Consider the following 19,666-nt stretch of genomic DNA (forward strand, 5'->3'; position numbering starts at 1 on the left):
AGGATTCGCATGTGGTCACCCACCGTACTACTAACTGACCGGTGTGTAGCTCATGTGCTGCCAGTAGGTCGGATGGGTTAGCGCCGCTTTAGCGTCGCGCGACCAGGGGCGAGTAGGGTGACTACAAAGTAGATGGGGTGAGAAATGGCGACAGTCGGGTGAGAAGGCCTAGGATCACGCGTACATTCCTTGCATAGAGGTGTTTTAATATCTTTATTGGTGGCCTTGACCCCCTCTCGGAACGCTCGGTCTTTTGGCATATGCATACCACTAACAGCTCAATAAATTGCATCATTCTGTTTTAAAGCCAATGAACTACTAAAGAATTTAAGTTATATTTGACCACAAAGTATGTCCTGTGTGGTGAACAGCAGTTCATCTTGACTGTTGTATGTCCTCTTTTCGATTTTTGTGACTTTCATTTCATTTCCGAATTTTACGCTTATTAGATAACCGGCCCTAGCCCGAGGACTGGTCCTTACACTCCCCGTTAGGAAATGACATGCAACTCAATTCATGGATGCAGAAATCCCGCGGTCCAATAATAATTATAGGTAATAACTAAGTAAAGCATGAAGTCAAATTCCACCACTCTCAACCATGATCAAAAAAAGTTCGACTCAAAGAGGTTCTCCAAAAGTTCCTTCGCACCATCCTTTGCACTATCCGTTGCTTCGTTCATAGGCTCGGAAATGGTATCATATGGCAAATCTGGTTCCTCGAAAAGGGTTGGGTTCAGAAGCAAGAAGACCAAGAAAATGCCGCTAGCCGTCTCGAGAAGAGATATTGCCAACCAGGAATAAACTCTCGCATGGGATACATTGGCCTGGACCCGCGACTTCGGTGGTGTTGCCGAAGAAAGTGTACCCTTCGTATCCCATGTGCGATGAAAGCTATCCCACGCAGCCAGATAACTTTGGCGGATCAGATTCTCCGCATACAAATCAAGGTTCTGCCAGGTTGCAAGTAACGTGGAGTTCATCTGGGAGAGGGAGGTCATCAAGTCTGGAAGAAGCCAAACAGCTTCTTGGGTCCAGGTATTTTCCTCTATTATGGCCTGATCAATCGGGGTCTGATCCTCAATGACTCGGGGCGAAATATAGGTGCTCAGTTTGCTGGTGGTTACGCCAGCGGTGAATGTCACATTGGCGAATAGATAACAACTCCCGAGTGCGTAGCTGGACTTGTACTGAGGGAAGTTATTCACATCTCCAAACTGGTTTGGGTCCAGGTTCTTGCAGTCTGAGTATTGGTTGGCTATGATAAGAGCCAGAGTTTGGGGTCCAGTGACTCTACTAGCCATCGGAAAACTGGTTGTTTCAACGTCATTTTTATACCATAAGTTATTGATGTCGAACACAACAGCATGTCCTGGATTTGTGTAGTAGTCAAGTGTATCGTTGACAACACTCAGTTCATCGGCGTATGATGTGGCTTGATAGTAGACAGCATCCGAGATATCACCAGCAGACATTGCCCAAGAGATATTCTGGATTTTAATGCAAGGTACAAGAGTATTCACCAGCGTTGAATTTTCCGCCAGGCCGTCAAAGTTGACAATGTGCCGGCATCCATTACCCCTGAGAGAGGTTCCATTCGCGGAGACAGTCGAAGTATCCGACCAAGCTATACTAGCAAAACCCAGTGCCATTCTGATGATGTCAGTTCTCTTGGTGGCATAAGAGAAGTCTGTGTACTGGGACCAGTATCTGTCATCCGCAGTCGGACTGCTTGAGTTCACCAAAATGGCCGATTCTTGTTCCCCGGCAATAGACGATGGGTTCCAGTTTATGGCACCGGAAACAATAGGGGCTATGAATGGCTGAGGAAGGGCAGATAGGAGAATGACAACAACTGCCCAACTACGACGTCCCCTTGGCCGCCCGAAGGGAGACCTTAGCCATGGAGGCAATCGATATCTGGTCATGAATGATACCTGCTCGGGGCTCAAGACTGCCTTCGTGTGGGTCAAATCCCATGCACATCTCCAACCCGCGATAGCTGCCCAAGATGTGGTGAAAAACTTGATCACGACTAACGCTGCTGAAACCATTGTTGTCACATCCGACGATCGAAGAAGTAACGTCCCATTGACGTATCGCGGTGTTGAGTCGTCGCCGGCGTTGTAACCGTCAACCGCATAGATGAGGACAAGAGCTAATGCGATGCTGCCAACAGTGTGCATAATGAGGAGAGGTGCGGATTTGAGAGCTTTGGTTGGACCAATTCTAGTGTGGGAACTCTCATCTTGGGATGGGTTTGCATTTTGAGCCTCTGTCACATTCTCTGGTGACACTTTTTCTGTTTCAACTCCTTCCTTCATCTTTCAAACGACAAGAGGTCCGAGGTTTGTAGCCCGTGAAAAGCCTCTGAGTAGTGTTATTGAAGTTCAGACGTCCGCGAAGAAAGAGAGAAATCAATGCATGCGTCAGCTTGGAAGACCCACAGCCCAATGTCTTGCGTTTATATAGCAATTACTTGATGTTTTGACATTCGATATTCAATACGGGCCTATCGCTTCCTTTTTCTACACAGTCGGATGTGGCTGGTTGTAATTTAAATCTTTGGACCAAGCTTCGGGAAGGAGTGTCTCTTATAGGTAAGTCCCTTGGTATTGGAGCAGCGAGGAAAGGCGTCACTGGAAGTCAACCTTAGATCCCTGTCTACGGCTTGCAGCTTTCAGCTAAGCCACATACCACATCCCAGATTCGCCATCACTGACCTATCTGTACTCCCACTAATAGAGCTTCTTGTTCTTTCTCTCCTTTTTTTGTCTAAGGCAAAAAAGGCAGAAACTCACTACCGAGTCCACCTTTGAGGAAGCTGCAAAAGGTGGGTATTTCGGTCTCCCAAGTCGCTAGGTGAAAGATAGCGCCTAATCGGATGAACTTCCCACTTTTATGCATTCATGGTGGGGTATATGCAAGTTTGATGTTCTCAGCACATTCTTGGGGGCCGCTTAAGCCCTGCTGACCATACAACTGGCTGAGGCAACCAACACATCCCACACGGGCTTGACAGGCTTAATGGGGCTAGCCCGCTACTTGGATTAGTCTTTTGATACACAATCTCACAGTCGTTTTCCTGTTTCTTATCATTTCCCATTCGGAGTCCGCGATGTTTGCAGGGTTTGTATGGAACTTCCAGGTTGGAAGTTCAAAGGTAAATTTCTGTATCTCCAATACTGGTATTTTAAGATTCTGGTATTTATTACATGGTCAGCTACAAAACGGTTTGATTACACGCTACATATATATGGATTAGCGTATCATATGATTAGGGTTTGAGACGGCCTCTCTGCTTACGATAACGTAATTCCCGGTCCAGTCGCCCACCCGGTCGGCCCGCCCACCCCAACCAACATATTAGAATTCAATCTAGAATAATTCAACCATATCCACATAATATTGAATATATAAGCTATCTAGCCAAATTTGGGCAATGCGTTATCTTATGCCCTCGAATTCCACATTTAGAACACTTTGGTGGAGCTCGACGTCGTGGTTCTTGAGCTTGATTTTGACCGGTTGGCTCTCCATCTTGAGGTTGAATTTGCGGAATTTCAACCTTTTGGGCTAATTCTTTGAGCTCTGCTACTGATAGACCTTCTGGATGAGCTATCTGCTGCTTTGATATTGCCATTTTCTTCTTCTTTTTCTCCATTCCGGCACGTAAGAGCTCATTTTCTCGAGTAAGAAAAGCGTTCCTTTGCAGCTCTATTTAGAAGCCTTTATATATCTGATCTAGACCAGTTTTCACAAGATTTGGTGGGCTCTTAGATAAGAGCTTTCGAATTGAAGAAGCTTGTTTCTGGAGTTGTTTTGAATTTGATGGTGTTCTTAGTTCCCACGCGCTGCTTTGGCTGCCTTAAGATGCTGGTGGTGGTGGTATAGGTGTATAAAGTCGAATATTAAGCTTTGAAATCACTCGATCTGGATTATATGGAACTAATCCTGTTGCTAAGAAGCTATTTTTGATAGTTTCTGGCTTGAATGCCTCGTTTCGGGCGGTTGGAAAAGCGTTAAGGAAGTCTAACTTATCGATATAGTTCACTCTATCCCGCATAAGATTTTTAATAATTCGACCATACGCGCGCTTTAAAACGGTAAAACAACCCACATCAAGAGGTTATAAAAGATAAGAAGAGTGCGGTGGCATACAAATTAGAATCACGTCGTTTTGATGGCAAAGTTCATCAAATTTTGGAGTTAAATGACTTCTATGACCGTCAAGAACTAAAAGTCGATATTTCCCCTTTATCCTTAGAAAAGTTAAGGGAAGAAAGACCTTTTAAGCCAACGAAGTCCAATTTCGTCCGTAGTCCATCTATTCGCGCTAACTTCAAAATGCCAATCGTCTGGAAGGTCATTAGCCTAACCTACGATGAAGACTTTACCTTTGAAGATAACCGTTAGAGGGAGGCTAAACCTAGACGCGCCCGTAGACTCGATTAAGGTTACCCATTCACGATTTCTAGGTTATAAAAGAGAGCGCCGACCGTAATATTCCGCTCTCGTTATAACCTTTACAGTCGCGGTTAAGCCCATCGCGAAACCGGTCTCGTTAAAGTTATAGATATCATCTTCGTGGATACCATTCTCTTGAATCGTCTTTTGAACTAGATTAAACCATTCCATAATGATTTTAGGGTCCTCGCATTTCGCTCGTTCGTAATTATAGCGTCTTGAGAACCGTGTATCGAGTTCTAGGTGTCGTTTAACGTAAGTTAAGACCCAATTTTTGCCAACGGTTTAAATCGGGGTTATTCCACGCGTCGCGAGTAAGAGATTAGCCATTTCTTACACCATACTAGGTCGGGGTGCCGCTCCACGTATATCTATAGAGATTATCCAATTCTTTAGTGAATTCTCCTCAATTTCAGTCAATTTAAAGGAATTTGAGCGGAATTCAACGCGGTTTTCAATTCCATTAAGCCGACCTCGTAGTGTTGAACGTGGGATATCATATATACGTGCTGCCTCGCGAATTATCAATTTTTCCTGCTTTTTAAGAGCCTGGATAGCAAGTAATATCCGGCCCTCTTATTCTGTCAATTTTTGACGATTTTGAGCGTGAATTGGTGGCATGGTGGTTAGTTAAATAAGAAAGGTTGAATTAATTGACGCGTTTTGGTTGGGGTGGGCGGGCCGACTGGGTGGGCGACTGGACCGGGAATTACGTTATGGAAGGCGATAACGTAATTCACCCCCGAGCCAGCCATCCCGGTCAGCCCGGCCACCCCAACCAAAACGCGTGAATTAATTAGACTATATTTCTTCAACCAACCACCATGCCACCAATTCACTCTCAAATCGTCAAAAATTGACGCTTCAAGAAGGTCGTATCTTACTTGCTATCCAGGCAATAGAAAAGCAGGCGAAATTATCAATCCGTGAAGCAGCACGCATATACAATGCCCCTAGAACGACGCTCCAAGACCAGCTCAACGGACGTGAAAATCGCGTCGAATTACGCGCAATTACCTTCAAATTAACTAAAATCGAGGAGATTTCGCTTAAAGAATAGGTGATCTCTATAGAAATACGTAAAGTAGCACCACGTCCTTCTATGGTCCAAGAAATGGCTAATCTCTTACTCGCGACACGCGGAACGACCCCAATTCAAACCGTCGGCAAAAATTGGGTTACAAAATACATTAAACGACACCCAGAACCTAATATAAGGTTCTCAAGACGCTATAATTATAAGCGGGCAAAGTGCGAGGACCTAAAAATCATTATGGAATGGTTCGACCTCGTTCAAGAGACGACCTTAAAGTATGGGATCCATGAAGATGATATATATAACTTTGATGAGACGGGGTTCGCGATGGGCTTAACAGCGACCACAAAAGTTATTACAAGAGCAGAATATTATGGTCGTCGCTCTCTTTTACAGCCTAGAAATCGTGAATAGGTTACCGCGATCGAGTGTACAGGCGCGTCTAGATATAGCCTTCCTCCGATGGTTATCTTTAAGGCAAAACTATACATAAAAGGCTGGGCCAAAGAGATAAAGCTTCCAGGCGACTGGCAATTCCAGGTTAGTCCGAATGGATGGACCTCGGACGAAATTGGACTTCGCTGGCTCAAAAAGATCTTTATTCCATCGACTTCCTCAAGGTTAAAGGTGATATATCGACTTCTGGTTCTAGATGGTCATAGAAGCCATCTAACTCCAAAATTCGACGAAATTTGCTCTCAGAATCATATAATTCCAATCTGCATGCCACCGCACTCATCACATCTTTTACAACCTCTCGACGTAGGTTGTTTTACCGTTTTAAAGCGTGCGTATGGAAAGTGCGTCGAGAACGTGATGCGGCAAGGTTAGAACCATATCGATAAGTTAGACTTTTTAGACGCCTTTCCGGACGCTCGAACCGAAGCTTTCAAAGCAGAAACGATCAAAATTAGCTTCTCTGCGACTGGCCTAGTCCCATACGACCCAAATCGGGTTATTTCAAAGCTTAATATTCAGCTCCGGGCACCTACACCACCACCATCTCGAGGAAGCCAAAGCAGCGTATATCAGACGCCATCAAATTATAAGCAGCTCCAGAAGCATAAAATTTCGATCAAAATGCTCTTAAAAAAGCGCTCTAAAAGCCCACCAAGCCCGCTACTTTCTCAAATAGACCGGGTGCTTAACTCATGCCAAATCCATATGCATAATCACGCTCTTCTAACTCAAGATATCAAGCTTCTACGCGCTAGAGCGGAGAAAACAGAGTCAAAAAAAGCACGTTCTAAGCTCCAGATATCAGCTCCAGATATCAGCTCCAGAGGGTCTATCTGTCGCTGAGCTTCGAGAACTAGCTCAAAATGATGGAAATGGTCAAATTGAAGCTCCATCCAACCAGCCAACCGGTCAACCAGAAGCACAAGAACGACGATCTAGGGCGCCACCAAAATGCTCGAATTGTGGTATCCAGGGTCATAAGAGAACGCATTGTCCAAATTTGATTAAATAGCTTAGATACTTAATATTACGTTGTTTTGGTTGAATTATACTGGTTTAATTATCATAATTTGGTTGGGGTGATCCGGCCGACCGGGATGATCCGCTCGGTGGTGAATTACGTTAGTTAACTAACTTATACCGAGACCGGTTATCTTCTTGCCCCTGAGCTGAATCCCTTTTTCTTTGCTTCCTCTTGCTGCACTCGCGACACCGTTCAAAATTTTATTATCATGCTTGAGATGCTACATATCTTTCACTATGTCTGACGCTCACACGCAAGCTCAAACGCTGGACGAAAGCCTTGTCGCAACGATCTCTAGTATATTTACCTCTGCTGGTGTTCCGAACATCCTTTGGGGCAACTATTTACTGACTGTATATGGCGTTCCCACTATTGTTGACGTACGTGATTTTTTTCTTTCGTCCAAATGAAATGTTTTTGACCTAATTATAGGGTGTGGCATTTGTTGTACCCGACGAATCGACGAAGATTGCCCTGACCTCGATTCGGAAAGCTGGTTTTGCCGCTTGTCCACAAGGCCTAGGTTGCCCTGTTTTAGATGGATGTCGGGGAAACCTCCCCTTCGAACATTTGCACATTGATGACGAACTTGTAATCTCAGTATACCGGAAGTCCGATGTGCTGTGGGAACTATCTTTTTCCGAAGGGAGCCTCGACATTTTGAATGCATCAGACAAACGGCTTCCATCAGCGGTACCCGGCCGTGGCCGAGGACGCTTCCCACCTGAATTTGGCTCTGTACAGATTCCTCACCCTGTTCGATACTGTGAGACTGTAATCATGTTGCTCTGTCGAGATAATGGCACCAGATCTGCAAATTACTGGATGGCAATTCTGACATATATTCTGGAATATGTGGACGAAACAGTTTTGTTTGATGAGAACAGCCTGGGCGAAGCCTATAAATTATTCTATCGTGCACTCAAAGAAGGAGATTTCTCAAGGATGTATCTCCTTCTAGATGATCTCCGCAGTGAATTGGCTGTAGAGCGCCTTCAGCTGCACAGAATCGAGAATTACTAGTCTTTCCTTTAAAGTCATGCTTTTTTCATAGTATCCTCTCTCGGCGGCTCATATTTCAACGATTTTGGCAGTGTCGAACCCCTCTGTCTGAGAAAAATAGTATCCTCTTTGGTTTGAAACCACTCTTTTCCCGGTCTCTGCGTCTCGGAAGTCACAGTTGAAATGGGTATGACCAAAAGCCCATATCTTGACAACCTCCTGTTTCCAGCAGGATTCGCCTGACAGATCAGACATAAAACCAGAGGACATTTTGCTATGTCTATGCTTCGGATCGACGACGTTTTCGCTGATTAGGGGACAATAATGGGTGAGCACAACGATTTTGCGACTAGGTTCCAAGCGCGAAATAGACTTTACTTCACGATTGAGCCATTCAAGGTCAGTTTGGTGTGCTTCTTGGTGTGCTTCAACCGACCAATCACTAATATGATAGAAGTCGTTCAAGCCATAACTGACGCCTTCCATCTGCGTTTGGGCTATTTGGGAAAATAGGGTGCAGCCGAGGATGCTCAGTGTCGGTGAAAGGTCATAGCGTGTCTGATCGAGGAAAACAAACTGGCCCGACGTTTCGCCTCGTTTGAAAGACTCGTTGAGTTGGGACTCAAATATTTTCACACGTAACTTTGTTTGAGCCCAATTGCTGTGATATGGTTCGTGATTGCCAAGAACAAGGAATACGATGCGGAAGGCTTCTATTTGCTTGCGAATAAAATGAAAGAAGCCCTCGTCCTTGACGTAGCCAATGTCGCCGATCAATGCCAGATATGGCGCTCGGGGTTTGACTTGGAAAATATCGTATGCAGCTGGGGATTCCAGGTGGAGGTCAGAAATCATTTGGAATTGCGTCTCAGCCATCAGCGGTTACATGCAACACCGATTGTTTCGAAGTTTGTGAGGTTACCTAAAGATGCGGGGTCTCCAGCGCTAAATATGTCTTGGTTGGCGCCCTGGTTATGTGACATTCAATGAGACGGATTTACAAAAACCAGGCAAACAACAGCATTCAAAAAGATAACCAAGAACATTCTCTCTAAGCACAAATCATTTCCAAAAAAATAGTTCTTTCTTTCATTTAGAGTTCCAATAACTACAATGTCTAGCGGGCTGTCCTTTGCTGAGTTGGAGGCAGCTGCCGGGGCTGTCATTGAAATCCTCAAAACTATACCGGAATTCTCGAACTCCCGAATCGTTGTCATCGGGGGCTTAGGTCTCTGAAAATACATTCGCAATTACCGAACAACTGATGATCGTTCTCAAGAGCTAATCATGGACTTTGAGTAGCCGCTGACAGCATTACTAATAGGACGTCGACTTCCTCATAACTGTCCAGGGCGCTCCCAAAGCAGTCAAAGATAAACTGCTTGCTTTGCCATCATCTCCATTCCAATAAAGAGCTCAGCTATTCTACTACAAAGGCTCCGATGGCAAATTAATTCAAATAGATATCACTCCTGATTGGCAGGTGAGGCCGTGGTAGCATTATTTTTCAACAGTATGATATTAATGATAGCCTACAGTCACCCTATGTCCCCTCCGCAGCGATACCCATATCGACTGTTCGACCGAATGCACTGCCATATATCTCGGAGCTAGATCTACTCATCTTCAAGATCAACAGCTGCGGATTACGACCCACGCCAGGGAAAAAGTTGCGTGATGCAACTGACGACGCCTTGGAACTTCTGGAAGATCTTAATTCCAAGGGGCCTATTGTGCTTTCAGTGTCTCAGAAGAATGTTATACTTCAATGTTTGGATGACGTGGCTCGAATGTCTGGGAAAGATAAAGCCTGGTGGATTGCGAAGCTGGCTCTGAATTAGCTCCACCTCTTTACTTCAAACTAGCGATGTGGAAGCTTAGCCGAGTGTTCACCACTGGTTTTCATCGCTCTATGTTAATCTTTTTGTCTTTGAACCACGATGTGACCCCGGCCACGTTCTGGCTCACGTGCCACGATATCTCTAGCAGTCTTTTCCCACTGGGTTTAGCTTCCGTCCACCGTGTGAGGTACCTCTAGGACAGCCACCGCCACTGGCCGGTAAGACCCATGAGTGGAACATATTTGATCTCGAGGGCGTTGTATATCAGCTACATTGGATCTCTGATCGGCGTTCAGCAAATCATTATTTATTATTTTTGCTTGGCTACTATGCACTTAAGCTCATAGTATTGCATATCATCTATCTCTGCTCACAAAAGGTCCGAGTGCTTTACCGAATGAGGAGCGTGCTAAAAGGGATGATGTAGGACTATAACCGACATACCTGATTTTCACGAGTCACAAAGAAAATGGGAAATATTGAAGATGATAGACATAGGAGGCATAAAGTGCAAGCTTGCCAACTTGGCATTTAATACTTTGGCCTTCAACATATCCTTGGCCCGGACCCTTTTCTAAGGGCGAACCCTCGGTAAATTGTGCTATTCTGGGCTATAATTGTCACACGCTTTGACCACTAGTGATGTGCTGACCAAGCCTCCCGTCTTCGTGGCCATTGCGCGCACCATACTGACAAAAGCCAAGATCATCTTGTTAGACGAAGCCACGGCCTCACTCGACACGAACACCGAAGAACACGTGCAGAACTCCCTTGCAACTCTTGGGCGTGATCGGACCATTCTCGTTATTGCCCACCGACTTAGCACCGTAACAGGCGCGGATTCTATTCTCGTCTTTCACGACGGTCAAGTGGTTGAGCGGGGCACCCATCGAGAACTCATCAAGCTGAGGGGCCGTTACGCCTCTATGTGGTGCAAGCAGACTAGTGAACAGCCCGAGAGTGGATTCAATGGGAGACACGAAAAGGAAACCAAGGCCCAATTGTAGCCCATAGCATTGACAACCCGCCGGGAAATGGTCAATTGCGGTGGATCATGTTTCAATTGTCGGCAGGATCAGAACCACAGCTGGTCTCTCGGATTTCTCGTAGTCTGCGAGAGACCACTATGTATATATGTCAGCTGCGTTTGATGAAATTTTGGTTCAATTGAACAATCATCTCTGTGACGTGGGACAGTCTCTGTAGCTCTCTCTCACTTATCGAAACAGCCCACAACCTCATCCTATATGTGACAAGCTGCCGACTTTTGGAAGCTTCATTCTCTCGAGCACTTGAGGCTTGTTAGACGTCATCACTGATGGTATTGTGACACCACTGGTATTTTTTTGAGACTTCTACATTGTATTGTAGCGGTGACACAAATCATGCAGTGAACGTGGCTACGGACGCGGCAATGGTCGGTTTGATAGGAGATAAGATTGCCCTGTGAACAAGTCTAAACTTTTCATCCACGTTCTCGCTTCTCAACTCCAATAACTTAGCCTCAATCCACGCCAAGCAAGCTTGCACTCTGGAATTAGACGTGAAGTAGAACGAAGATGTGCAAATCATTCGCGCCTACTAAATAGCCTCAGAAATATCCGTTGGTGCAGTTGGGCCAAGGCAACTGGGGCTCCTATCTGCTAGAGAATCTGACGAGATCTGTACCTATTCCCTAGGCCCTTGGGCTCCTAGGAGCTCACACGTATTGAAATATCGCACTGCGTATCTTGCGCCGAATGAGCTGGCTCTTAGACTGGTCTAGTAGGTCTGATTTGAAACATATGTTGTGTGTTTCTTCTTCTGGATCCTCTTTTTGCTCATCTTATGTTCATCATGAGGGTTTTCACTATCCTGTACACCACATTCACTATGTTCTTGTCGGTTGTGAAAGGTATACGGTTTGTATCGTCTCATGGAAGTCTTCCACAGAGCTCACTGCACAGACTCGAATTGGTAGGATATGTATCCACGTTTGTGTGCGCGGCCGTGAGCTTGGGACTGAAATGCAACAACAGTCATGGCCCTGTCGAAGAAATTTTGAGAGGGCTCATCGCCATGCTCATGACCTTACCTGGGGTAATGTGACATCTTGTTTTGTCATTGCAAAAAGCTGATTGCAAGTCAGTATCTCGGAATTCAAGCTCATTTAGTCAATTCTAGGGGGATGTCTCGTCGACTGAAAACCTGTTTCCTTTTTCTCGTCTCTTTCTCGAGCCTGGCAAAGATATCTGCTACCATAGTTGGGACATTCGAGTATCGCTCAATGTGTTTTGCCGTCATCTTCCTGATTTCTTGGATTGTTTGAGCATGGCTTCTTTCTACTGGTGGCTACGTCGGCAAACCATGCCCAGATATCAGAGTCGACCCCACGTCACATATGTTGCATGCCAACTATCATGTCTGCGTGTGAGTCTCTTGCTCATTGCCATCGTGGGAACTGTTATAAAAAGCTGCTCATTATCGCTAAAGATAAGTCGTTACTCCTGCCTCAAGAGAGGCGTACTCTGACTCGAAAAGCTTCAAATTCTCATTGTCGGGCTCTCCTCACTTGTGGTGATTCTCTTTGGATGGTGCGAACGTTTGAAATGGTACATAGGAATCCGCTTCCAATATTATATCTATGTGGTTCCTATACCCAAAGCCGGCATGGGTTCATGAAACAACATGATCATGAAAATCCATGCCAAGACCCGCATGTGAACACTAAGTCCATATTGTGATATGACCCTATTCGGTATTTACGCCTGGTTAATTGAAATCCTCGCCAGTGTCATCCATGAATCACACACTACAGAAAATAATTTTGCGTTGACGTTATGTCGATGAATCCCTACATAATGACCGATAATGACCATTGATTTGGCCGTTTTAGTGCCCACATAGTCTACTAGGTTCCATCCCATTACATGCGTGATAAGCCCGGACTTCAAAGGCTGAGAATGTATGGCAACATCAATCCCTGCACCCACATCGAGCAAACTTAGACCGCTTCGAAGTGACCGCGAGACCGTTCTCCAAATATGCATAGATTAAGCTTTATTGTATTCCTGACTCGTACTGTACCACGGACTTTTCTCATGCAAAGTTTCTTTTCCAGACACATCTGCGCTTTTAGTGGGTCTAAAGCCCTGATTCGGTAGACAAACCTGGGCTGTACTTAGGGTTCCGAAAGGAATATGATTATTCATGAATATTCATGAATATTCATGAATTTTTGTGAATATGAATAATATGAATATGAATAATATGAATATGAATAATATGAATATGAATAATATGAATATGAATAATATGAATATGAATAATATGAATATGAATTGTTGAGATAGATATATCGATTCTGGTTGTTCATTTTCTTCTTAGTTATCCATTACAGGAGCAGGATGCCTCATATATAACTATCCATTCCCAATCCTTGCCATAAGGTTCAGCCACCGTGATACTCAACAAGGCGAGTATTCGCATTCCTTTATTCCTTTCGGAACCCTAATTGGTGACTGTTGTGATATGAGGCTAGTGCAGGCCAGGAATCAAACCGCACCATCGGAATTAATTCCCGCATTGTCTATACGAAGAACCAAGTTGATTTTCAACCAACTTGATCTTGTTGTATATATAGCCTCAGTCAATCCCTCTGGTACAACAATCAATTTTATTCCTCTGAACTACAACAGTGACTGCATCGCCGAAAATAATTGGAAGTGATCTAGTTGGTAAGCTGGTATGATCACAATTCTCATTGATTATCGACCTCGACCGTACACATGCCATCCCTTTATTTACTTTCTGACTTTAACGTATTGATCACCATTGTGAACTCGGAAAATCCGCAAGTTGACGCCCAGCGACTTTTCGAAGCAAGGTCTTCACGCTGATTTTGGACCGTTCATCTCAGCATTTTTACTCGTGATAAGCCTTCCAGGTGAGTTGGGAGTGCGGGCTGTTGGGATAAGTAGTACTCACCCACTTCGATAATATCGGAATCGACGCGCGCCTTCACTATCATTCCAGACAGCGAAGAACCCGCCAACAAAAAGCGAAGTCGGTATTGTCCGGGCCGACGAATGAAGAGATCTTCGAATGTCGCCAAGCATCGATTGTCCGTTCGGCATTTTAAAGACGAGGTCAAGAATCCACCGATTCCATGTAATAATTGGGCATCGTCAGCGCCTCTGAGAGAAACATTGATGGCAAAGTCCATATGTACTAATGGTTTTTGCAGGCCAAGTGGTTCCGCCACAACAATTACACTAAAATATTCTCCTTGACAAAGACGAGCTGGGGGTTCACGGACGAGAGAAAGGGGATATTTGCATTGGGAAGCACTGCTTGCTCCTTCCGCATCCCGAACCGTGTTTTTCACTGCAAACATCCCCGCGTATCAAATATCAAAGGGGAACAACCAGATTGAGTGCGGGCCTCATTGGTCCTAGTAATTAGAGCACACTGACAAATTTCTTGTTCGTAGTCACCTTATTCGTAAGTGGTGAAGATCAGCTCTACCACTCTACTATCTTCAGATTGTGACGTAGGTGGCTTTAGAAGTGACTGAATAGCAGCCGACTGTGATTTTATGTAATTTTATGTTACCAAAAGACTATACTCGGCATAAAGCAACATTAAGTTACTGGAATATGTTTCTGCAAGATCTGGCGACCTAGTTCCTAGCACGCTCTCGATCGCCAGTTGTCCAGCATGATTCAAAAGAAATCGCGAGTGGGCTGCAAGGGCTCCAAAGTGGGGGCCGGGAGCCAAAAAGGGGGAAGCCAGGCCGGTCTTTTAAGTCGCCCCCGGGAATCTTTTCCAAGCAGTACGATTCGTGCACCGGTCATCGTTGACGATCATGACACTGGCACGTGCCTGCACCTGAATAGAGCCCACGACATCCAGTAACACCTATCCGGATTAGACCGGGTCGCGCGTCCGCTCGCGGCGCGTTGCAGAGGGTAGTCGAAGATTATAGGCCCGGGCCTCGGTCGAAGAAAGTTGCCTTAAAATAGATGGGATTTTTGGTTTCAGTCTTCCTCTTTCCACCTCCCTTTTGGAGCGCATAAATCTACTCTTCAATATCTTCGAGAGGTATTTCTTTAAAATATTTGAAGACAAGACCCCGGATGAGCATCGCGCTCTACTGCTCATGGACGACCCTTCCCTTTTTCCATCCAACGACCACCGGGTCCGTCGATCCGGTCACTGGCACGAGTACCGCGAGATTATCGAACAACTCTATCGCACCGATCAATTGAAACTACGAGATGTGAAACGTATTATGGAGCAGGAATACAAGTTTTTTTGCCTCGCATTGCGCCTTTTTTTTTTCTCTCTCTTTCTCTTCTACAATTGCTACGTCAACAAGAACTTCGCCTAACTCTTTACATTCGCTTCAGGGAAAAACAGTACAAAGATCGTCTTGCGGCCTGGAACGTTCGAAAAAATATCAAAGCCGCTGAATTCGAAATCATGATTCACAAAAAGCAAAAGAGTGCCGCCCAGGGCAAGCGAACGGCCTTCCGCAGGGCCGGCCATGTTGTTGATGACAGGCGAATTGCCCGCTTTGCTCGTCGCTCTTGTGCCTCATGGGTGCGGCATCGGGATCAAGACACAGAACTGCGAAGTCCCGAACCGGGTAGGTTCTTATATTCGATCGTCAGAAAAATTATGTCGAATCTCATGCAACTAGCAACAGAGACCCCTTCCAATATGTCGTGCTATACGCCTGAACCTGAACAAAAAGGAGCTACAACGGCATCACCGCCAGATCAGCCTTCTCCAACGAGGGAAGTTCCTCCTTTCCCCCTGAGTTGTGGTATCACCACCTGCTTCCAAACGACTACCGTGATGACACATTAGATCGAAGACTAAGCATATCGATAGATGCCAGCAATATTGAGACTATGTCCGATCTAGTCATTGATGACGATCGACCCTATCAGATGATTATGCATAATACGAATAGTCGAAAAAACAGTTTTTCATCGGACCATGTCACTCACGCAGGTGCTCACTTGGTATCTCATTCGATTCACACGGCGACTCAGCCTTTGCTCCCTTCACCCAGCTCCCCGGCCCTTTATTTATTCCACGATAATCATCATCCCGGCCAGCACGCAACTGTAGCCTCTGCCTCTGTTGTACCGTTTGTGCCCGTTCACCGGGGCGATATTGATCCCCCCGGCGAGCTGGTCACCAACTCTGATGACTGGAACCGCCTCGATGCTTTTCAGACTCGACTCGAAGGTCTGCAACACACTCTCAACCTGACAATGTCCAAATGGGACCGGGAACCTGACCCCAATATAGAGTTTACTAATCACGAGGGGCTCGGGATGTGATTTTGCTCGCTGTGTATATGAATTCTCATCCATGTCTTCTATCATCTGGAGCGGAGGTTTTCTTGTTCCCTGTGTTTCGATAGGTTCTCTAGGCTCTTGCGTTTTGCTTCTCCTTCTCCGCACGTATAAAGAATATACGCGAGACCCGCACACCTATTGTCAAGGTTATACATGAAGCATACAGGACGGATGGAGATAGGATCTGCGCGGAACCCATATGCACCTCCCTGACACGGTTGCTAAGAGCAGAGAAGCGGATTCTAGGAGCCATATAGCCCCTAGTGTTGTAGTTCAGAGGAATAAAATTGATTGTTCTTTGTACCAGAGGGAATAACTGGGGCTATATATACAATGAGGAAATCAAGTTAGTTCTTCGTATAGACAATGCGGGAATCAATTCCGATGGTGCGGCTTGATTCCTGGCCTGCACCAGCCTCATATCACAACACCTAGGAAACCCGACGTAGCTTCTGGGGCCTTTTACCTCCACCTCGGGGAATCAAAGTCGTATTCCTGTTGACCTTACTTTAACTCTTGAAACCTTAAGTGCGATTCCTGGTACCACAGCTTGGCCTTCTGGGAGTACTTAAATGGCTCGGATTTGTGCGCAGGTCTGGTGAAGGTGTTTAGCGAGGATTTCCCTCGACCCTCGGAGGCAAAAAGTTGACTCTAGGGCCCAGATGGAGGGTCCCAGGAGTGCAACAGATCCCAGATCCCGCCCATGTGTTCCCAAAGCCACTCCTCTTCACTTACGAACTAGGTTAAAGGTAACTTTGGCGAAATCCCAACCCGATCAGCTCAAGACAGTACCATGAACCGATCCCAATCTTGACCGTGACAGTGACGAGGCGAAGACTGCTCTGGAAGGCCTGAGCCTGTTTACATTTTCTCAAAGACAGATTGTCAGGCCATGAAATTCTTTGTGGCAGCAACAGGCCTGGAGTTCCCGTGAAGGCGGTAGGTAAATATTTTAGTTCGTTCGCGGGGCGATCTTGCGCTCAGCTGGGAACACGGACATGAAGAGAGTCCCCTCTGGTGTCGAGACTTTACTTGACTTGCTCAGTGGTCTCGAAGATCATTGTTTGATTATATGTGAGTTTCATTACTGCAGTTTCCCGTGTCTCGTCCCCTCCTTGTTTCTTCCTCATTCCTCCCACCATCCATCCTACCTGCTTCACTCCAATTTTCTCCGCTCTCGTTTTCTTGATACGATCAAGTCCAGAATAGGGCCAGACGTCGAATTCTCCATGGAGAACTACCAGAAAACCGAGAAAGTCGGCGAAGGTACGGGCTTTTGACGCGTTTTTTGGTTTTGTTGATAAGCTCCTGTCGGAACTCAGCTCACGCGTTTTTTTGTCCCTAGGCACGTATGGTGTCGTCTACAAGGCCCGCCAGCTGAACCATCCTTGCCGTCTTGTTGCTCTGAAGAAAATCAGACTGGAGGCCGAAGATGAGGGTGTTCCTAGCACCACCATCCGCGAGATCTCGCTGCTCAAGGAAATGCAGGACCCCAACATTGTCCAATTGCTTGACATCGTCCATGCCGATAGCCACAGTCTCTACCTCGTTATGGAGTTCCTCGATCTCGATCTGAAGAAATACATGGAAGCTCTACCGGTTAGCGAGGGTGGTCGTGGTAAGCCTCTTCCCCATGAGTCTACGTCGATGGCAACCCTAGGACTAGGCGATGCTATGGTTAAGAAGTTTATGGCCCAGCTGGTTGAGGGTATCCGCTACTACCATAGTCGCCGCATCCTGCACCGTGATCTGAAGCCCCAGAACTTGCTCATTGACCGTGATGGTAACCTGAAGCTGGCCGATTTTGGTCTGGCAAGAGCCTTCGTGTCCCGCTACGGACTTACACCCATAAGGTAAGCACCGGTATTCTTGAAACGGACTGCATCTCAGCTCACCGGCACATTCTATCTCAGGTCGTTACGCTGTGGTATCGCTGCCCCGAAATTCTACTTAGGGGCCGCCAGTATTCTACTGGCGTCGATATGTGGTCCGTCGGCGCTATTTTCGCCGAGATGTACACCCGCAAGCCATTATTCCCTATGGTGACTCGGAGATCGACGAAATCTTCAAGATCTTCCGGTAGACACTTCTTTCACTTGGTGATTGACCAATCACTAAACGTGTTTTTCGTTCTACAGTGTCCTCGGCACCCCCGACGAAGAGCTCTGGCCCGATGTCACTTCATTCCCCGATTATAAGGCCACTTTCCCCAAGTGGAAACGCCCCGATGCGTCGATTGTCCCCGGCATGGAGCCTGCTGGTCTCGAGCTGCTGGAGGCCCTACTCCAGTACGACCCCGCCCACCGGCTTTCGGCGAGGCAGGCCTGCATGCACCCCTACTTCCGAAACGGAAGCTCACACTACTCCGGCCGTCTCAAGCGCAACGGTTATCAATAAAACCAGCGCGTAACTTTTCCGATTAAATTTCATTCAAATCATGTCACAGGATTGCACACAATGTCAATATTCTGAGGGCATGCTTTTTCTGTTCCTTTTTCGTTTTCACGTAGGAGTTTGGGGGTGTGGGGTGATTATGAGAGGTCGGGATTGGTACAAGTTATGCTTAAGACTAATCCAAGTAGTCCTAGGACCAACCAATATGGATCATTATCTAAGGTGTCAATTCAACGCCTTCATTTATACCTCGCATAATCAGTTGGAAAAGAAATGATGCGTACATAGTGTGGGACTCATATATGCGTAATTTTTAGCATGGAGTGCCATGAAGAGGTAACCGCGATGTTGAATATATGTATCCAATTTTCAATAACTCACTAGTGGAGAAATATATATTGAAATCCGACCCATCTTCCGCATTCGAAGAAGGCCTTTGAACTCTAATAGACGAAAGGGGTAAAAGTTAGAATAACAAAAAAGAAAATAACCAGAATACCTAAATAATGTTTACAAGTTCAAAATATTGAGTCGATGTAGGGCCAAGCTTCAACGAGGTTCGCGGATCGGTGCAAGCGACCGTGACCCACACCTCAACACAACCAACACTAAAGCGAGGCTGGGAAAAAAAAGGCTCATCAGTCCTAGGGATGAAATGGTAGGCACTCATGGGTGATTCAATGTTGCCCGCTTATAGATGAGGTGGTCAAAACACGAAACATGAGCCTGTCATTGCTGATTGAATATCTCCAATGCACTACAAAAGCTCAATTTAACAAGGACGTGAAGGATTCGACAGTCAGCCAACGTTTCTTGGTCGACTCAGCATCCCTTTTCTCAACCCGACTCTTGCTCGTTTCTCTCACTGAGCATATCAGGGCATCAAATGTCGATCCAAATAGTTGCGTTAAAAAGAAGACATGGGTTTCAACAGGCCTCAATTAGGATAGGTGTCCTTCAACGCTTGCTACCTAGCAGAGCACGTATGCGACAGGATGAGCCGAGAAATCTATAAATACCTGCTCTACAATTCGATCACTTGACTGCGCAAAGCCGAGCAGGCCTTGCGTTTGAGGCACCTGATACGTTCT

The 19,666-nt window shown here is 45.9% G+C and overlaps 6 protein-coding genes across 6 annotated transcripts; 4 read left to right on the forward strand and 2 right to left on the reverse strand.

Moving 5' to 3' along the window:
• Nucleotides 1-604: 604 nt before the first annotated feature.
• N7484_005348 (uncharacterized protein) lies at nucleotides 605-2,185 on the reverse strand (the record flags this gene model as incomplete). Its single annotated transcript, XM_057115767.1, has 1 exon — nucleotides 605-2,185. One exon carries the CDS (start codon nucleotides 2,183-2,185, stop codon nucleotides 605-607), a length of 1,581 nt encoding a protein of 526 aa, XP_056975907.1.
• A 5,036-nt stretch (nucleotides 2,186-7,221) lies between these two features.
• On the forward strand, nucleotides 7,222-8,008 carry N7484_005349 (uncharacterized protein; the record flags this gene model as incomplete). Its single annotated transcript, XM_057115768.1, has 2 exons — nucleotides 7,222-7,365; nucleotides 7,418-8,008. 2 exons carry the CDS (start codon nucleotides 7,222-7,224, stop codon nucleotides 8,006-8,008), a joined length of 735 nt encoding a protein of 244 aa, XP_056975908.1.
• A 48-nt stretch (nucleotides 8,009-8,056) lies between these two features.
• On the reverse strand, nucleotides 8,057-8,863 carry N7484_005350 (Ser/Thr protein phosphatase superfamily; the record flags this gene model as incomplete). The annotated part of the gene is made up of 1 exon (XM_057115769.1): nucleotides 8,057-8,863. One exon carries the CDS (start codon nucleotides 8,861-8,863, stop codon nucleotides 8,057-8,059), a length of 807 nt encoding a protein of 268 aa, XP_056975909.1.
• A 237-nt stretch (nucleotides 8,864-9,100) lies between these two features.
• On the forward strand, nucleotides 9,101-9,828 carry N7484_005351 (uncharacterized protein; the record flags this gene model as incomplete). Its single annotated transcript, XM_057115770.1, has 3 exons — nucleotides 9,101-9,215; nucleotides 9,403-9,470; nucleotides 9,502-9,828. The coding sequence occupies 3 exons, from the start codon at nucleotides 9,101-9,103 to the stop codon at nucleotides 9,826-9,828; spliced, it is 510 nt and encodes a 169-aa protein (XP_056975910.1).
• A 5,140-nt stretch (nucleotides 9,829-14,968) lies between these two features.
• On the forward strand, nucleotides 14,969-16,163 carry N7484_005352 (Clr5 domain-containing protein; the record flags this gene model as incomplete). The annotated part of the gene is made up of 4 exons (XM_057115771.1): nucleotides 14,969-15,117; nucleotides 15,219-15,457; nucleotides 15,512-15,637; nucleotides 15,706-16,163. 4 exons carry the CDS (start codon nucleotides 14,969-14,971, stop codon nucleotides 16,161-16,163), a joined length of 972 nt encoding a protein of 323 aa, XP_056975911.1.
• A 1,247-nt stretch (nucleotides 16,164-17,410) lies between these two features.
• Nucleotides 17,411-18,578, forward strand: N7484_005353 (uncharacterized protein; the record flags this gene model as incomplete). The annotated part of the gene is made up of 4 exons (XM_057115772.1): nucleotides 17,411-17,447; nucleotides 17,527-18,034; nucleotides 18,095-18,157; nucleotides 18,320-18,578. The coding sequence occupies 4 exons, from the start codon at nucleotides 17,411-17,413 to the stop codon at nucleotides 18,576-18,578; spliced, it is 867 nt and encodes a 288-aa protein (XP_056975912.1).
• Between the last annotated feature and the right edge of the window lie 1,088 nt (nucleotides 18,579-19,666).

This window comes from Penicillium longicatenatum, assembly GCF_028827895.1.
Source record: "Penicillium longicatenatum strain IBT 33135 chromosome Unknown contig_2_segment0_segment0, whole genome shotgun sequence".
Taxonomy (NCBI): Eukaryota; Fungi; Ascomycota; class Eurotiomycetes; order Eurotiales; family Aspergillaceae; genus Penicillium; species Penicillium longicatenatum.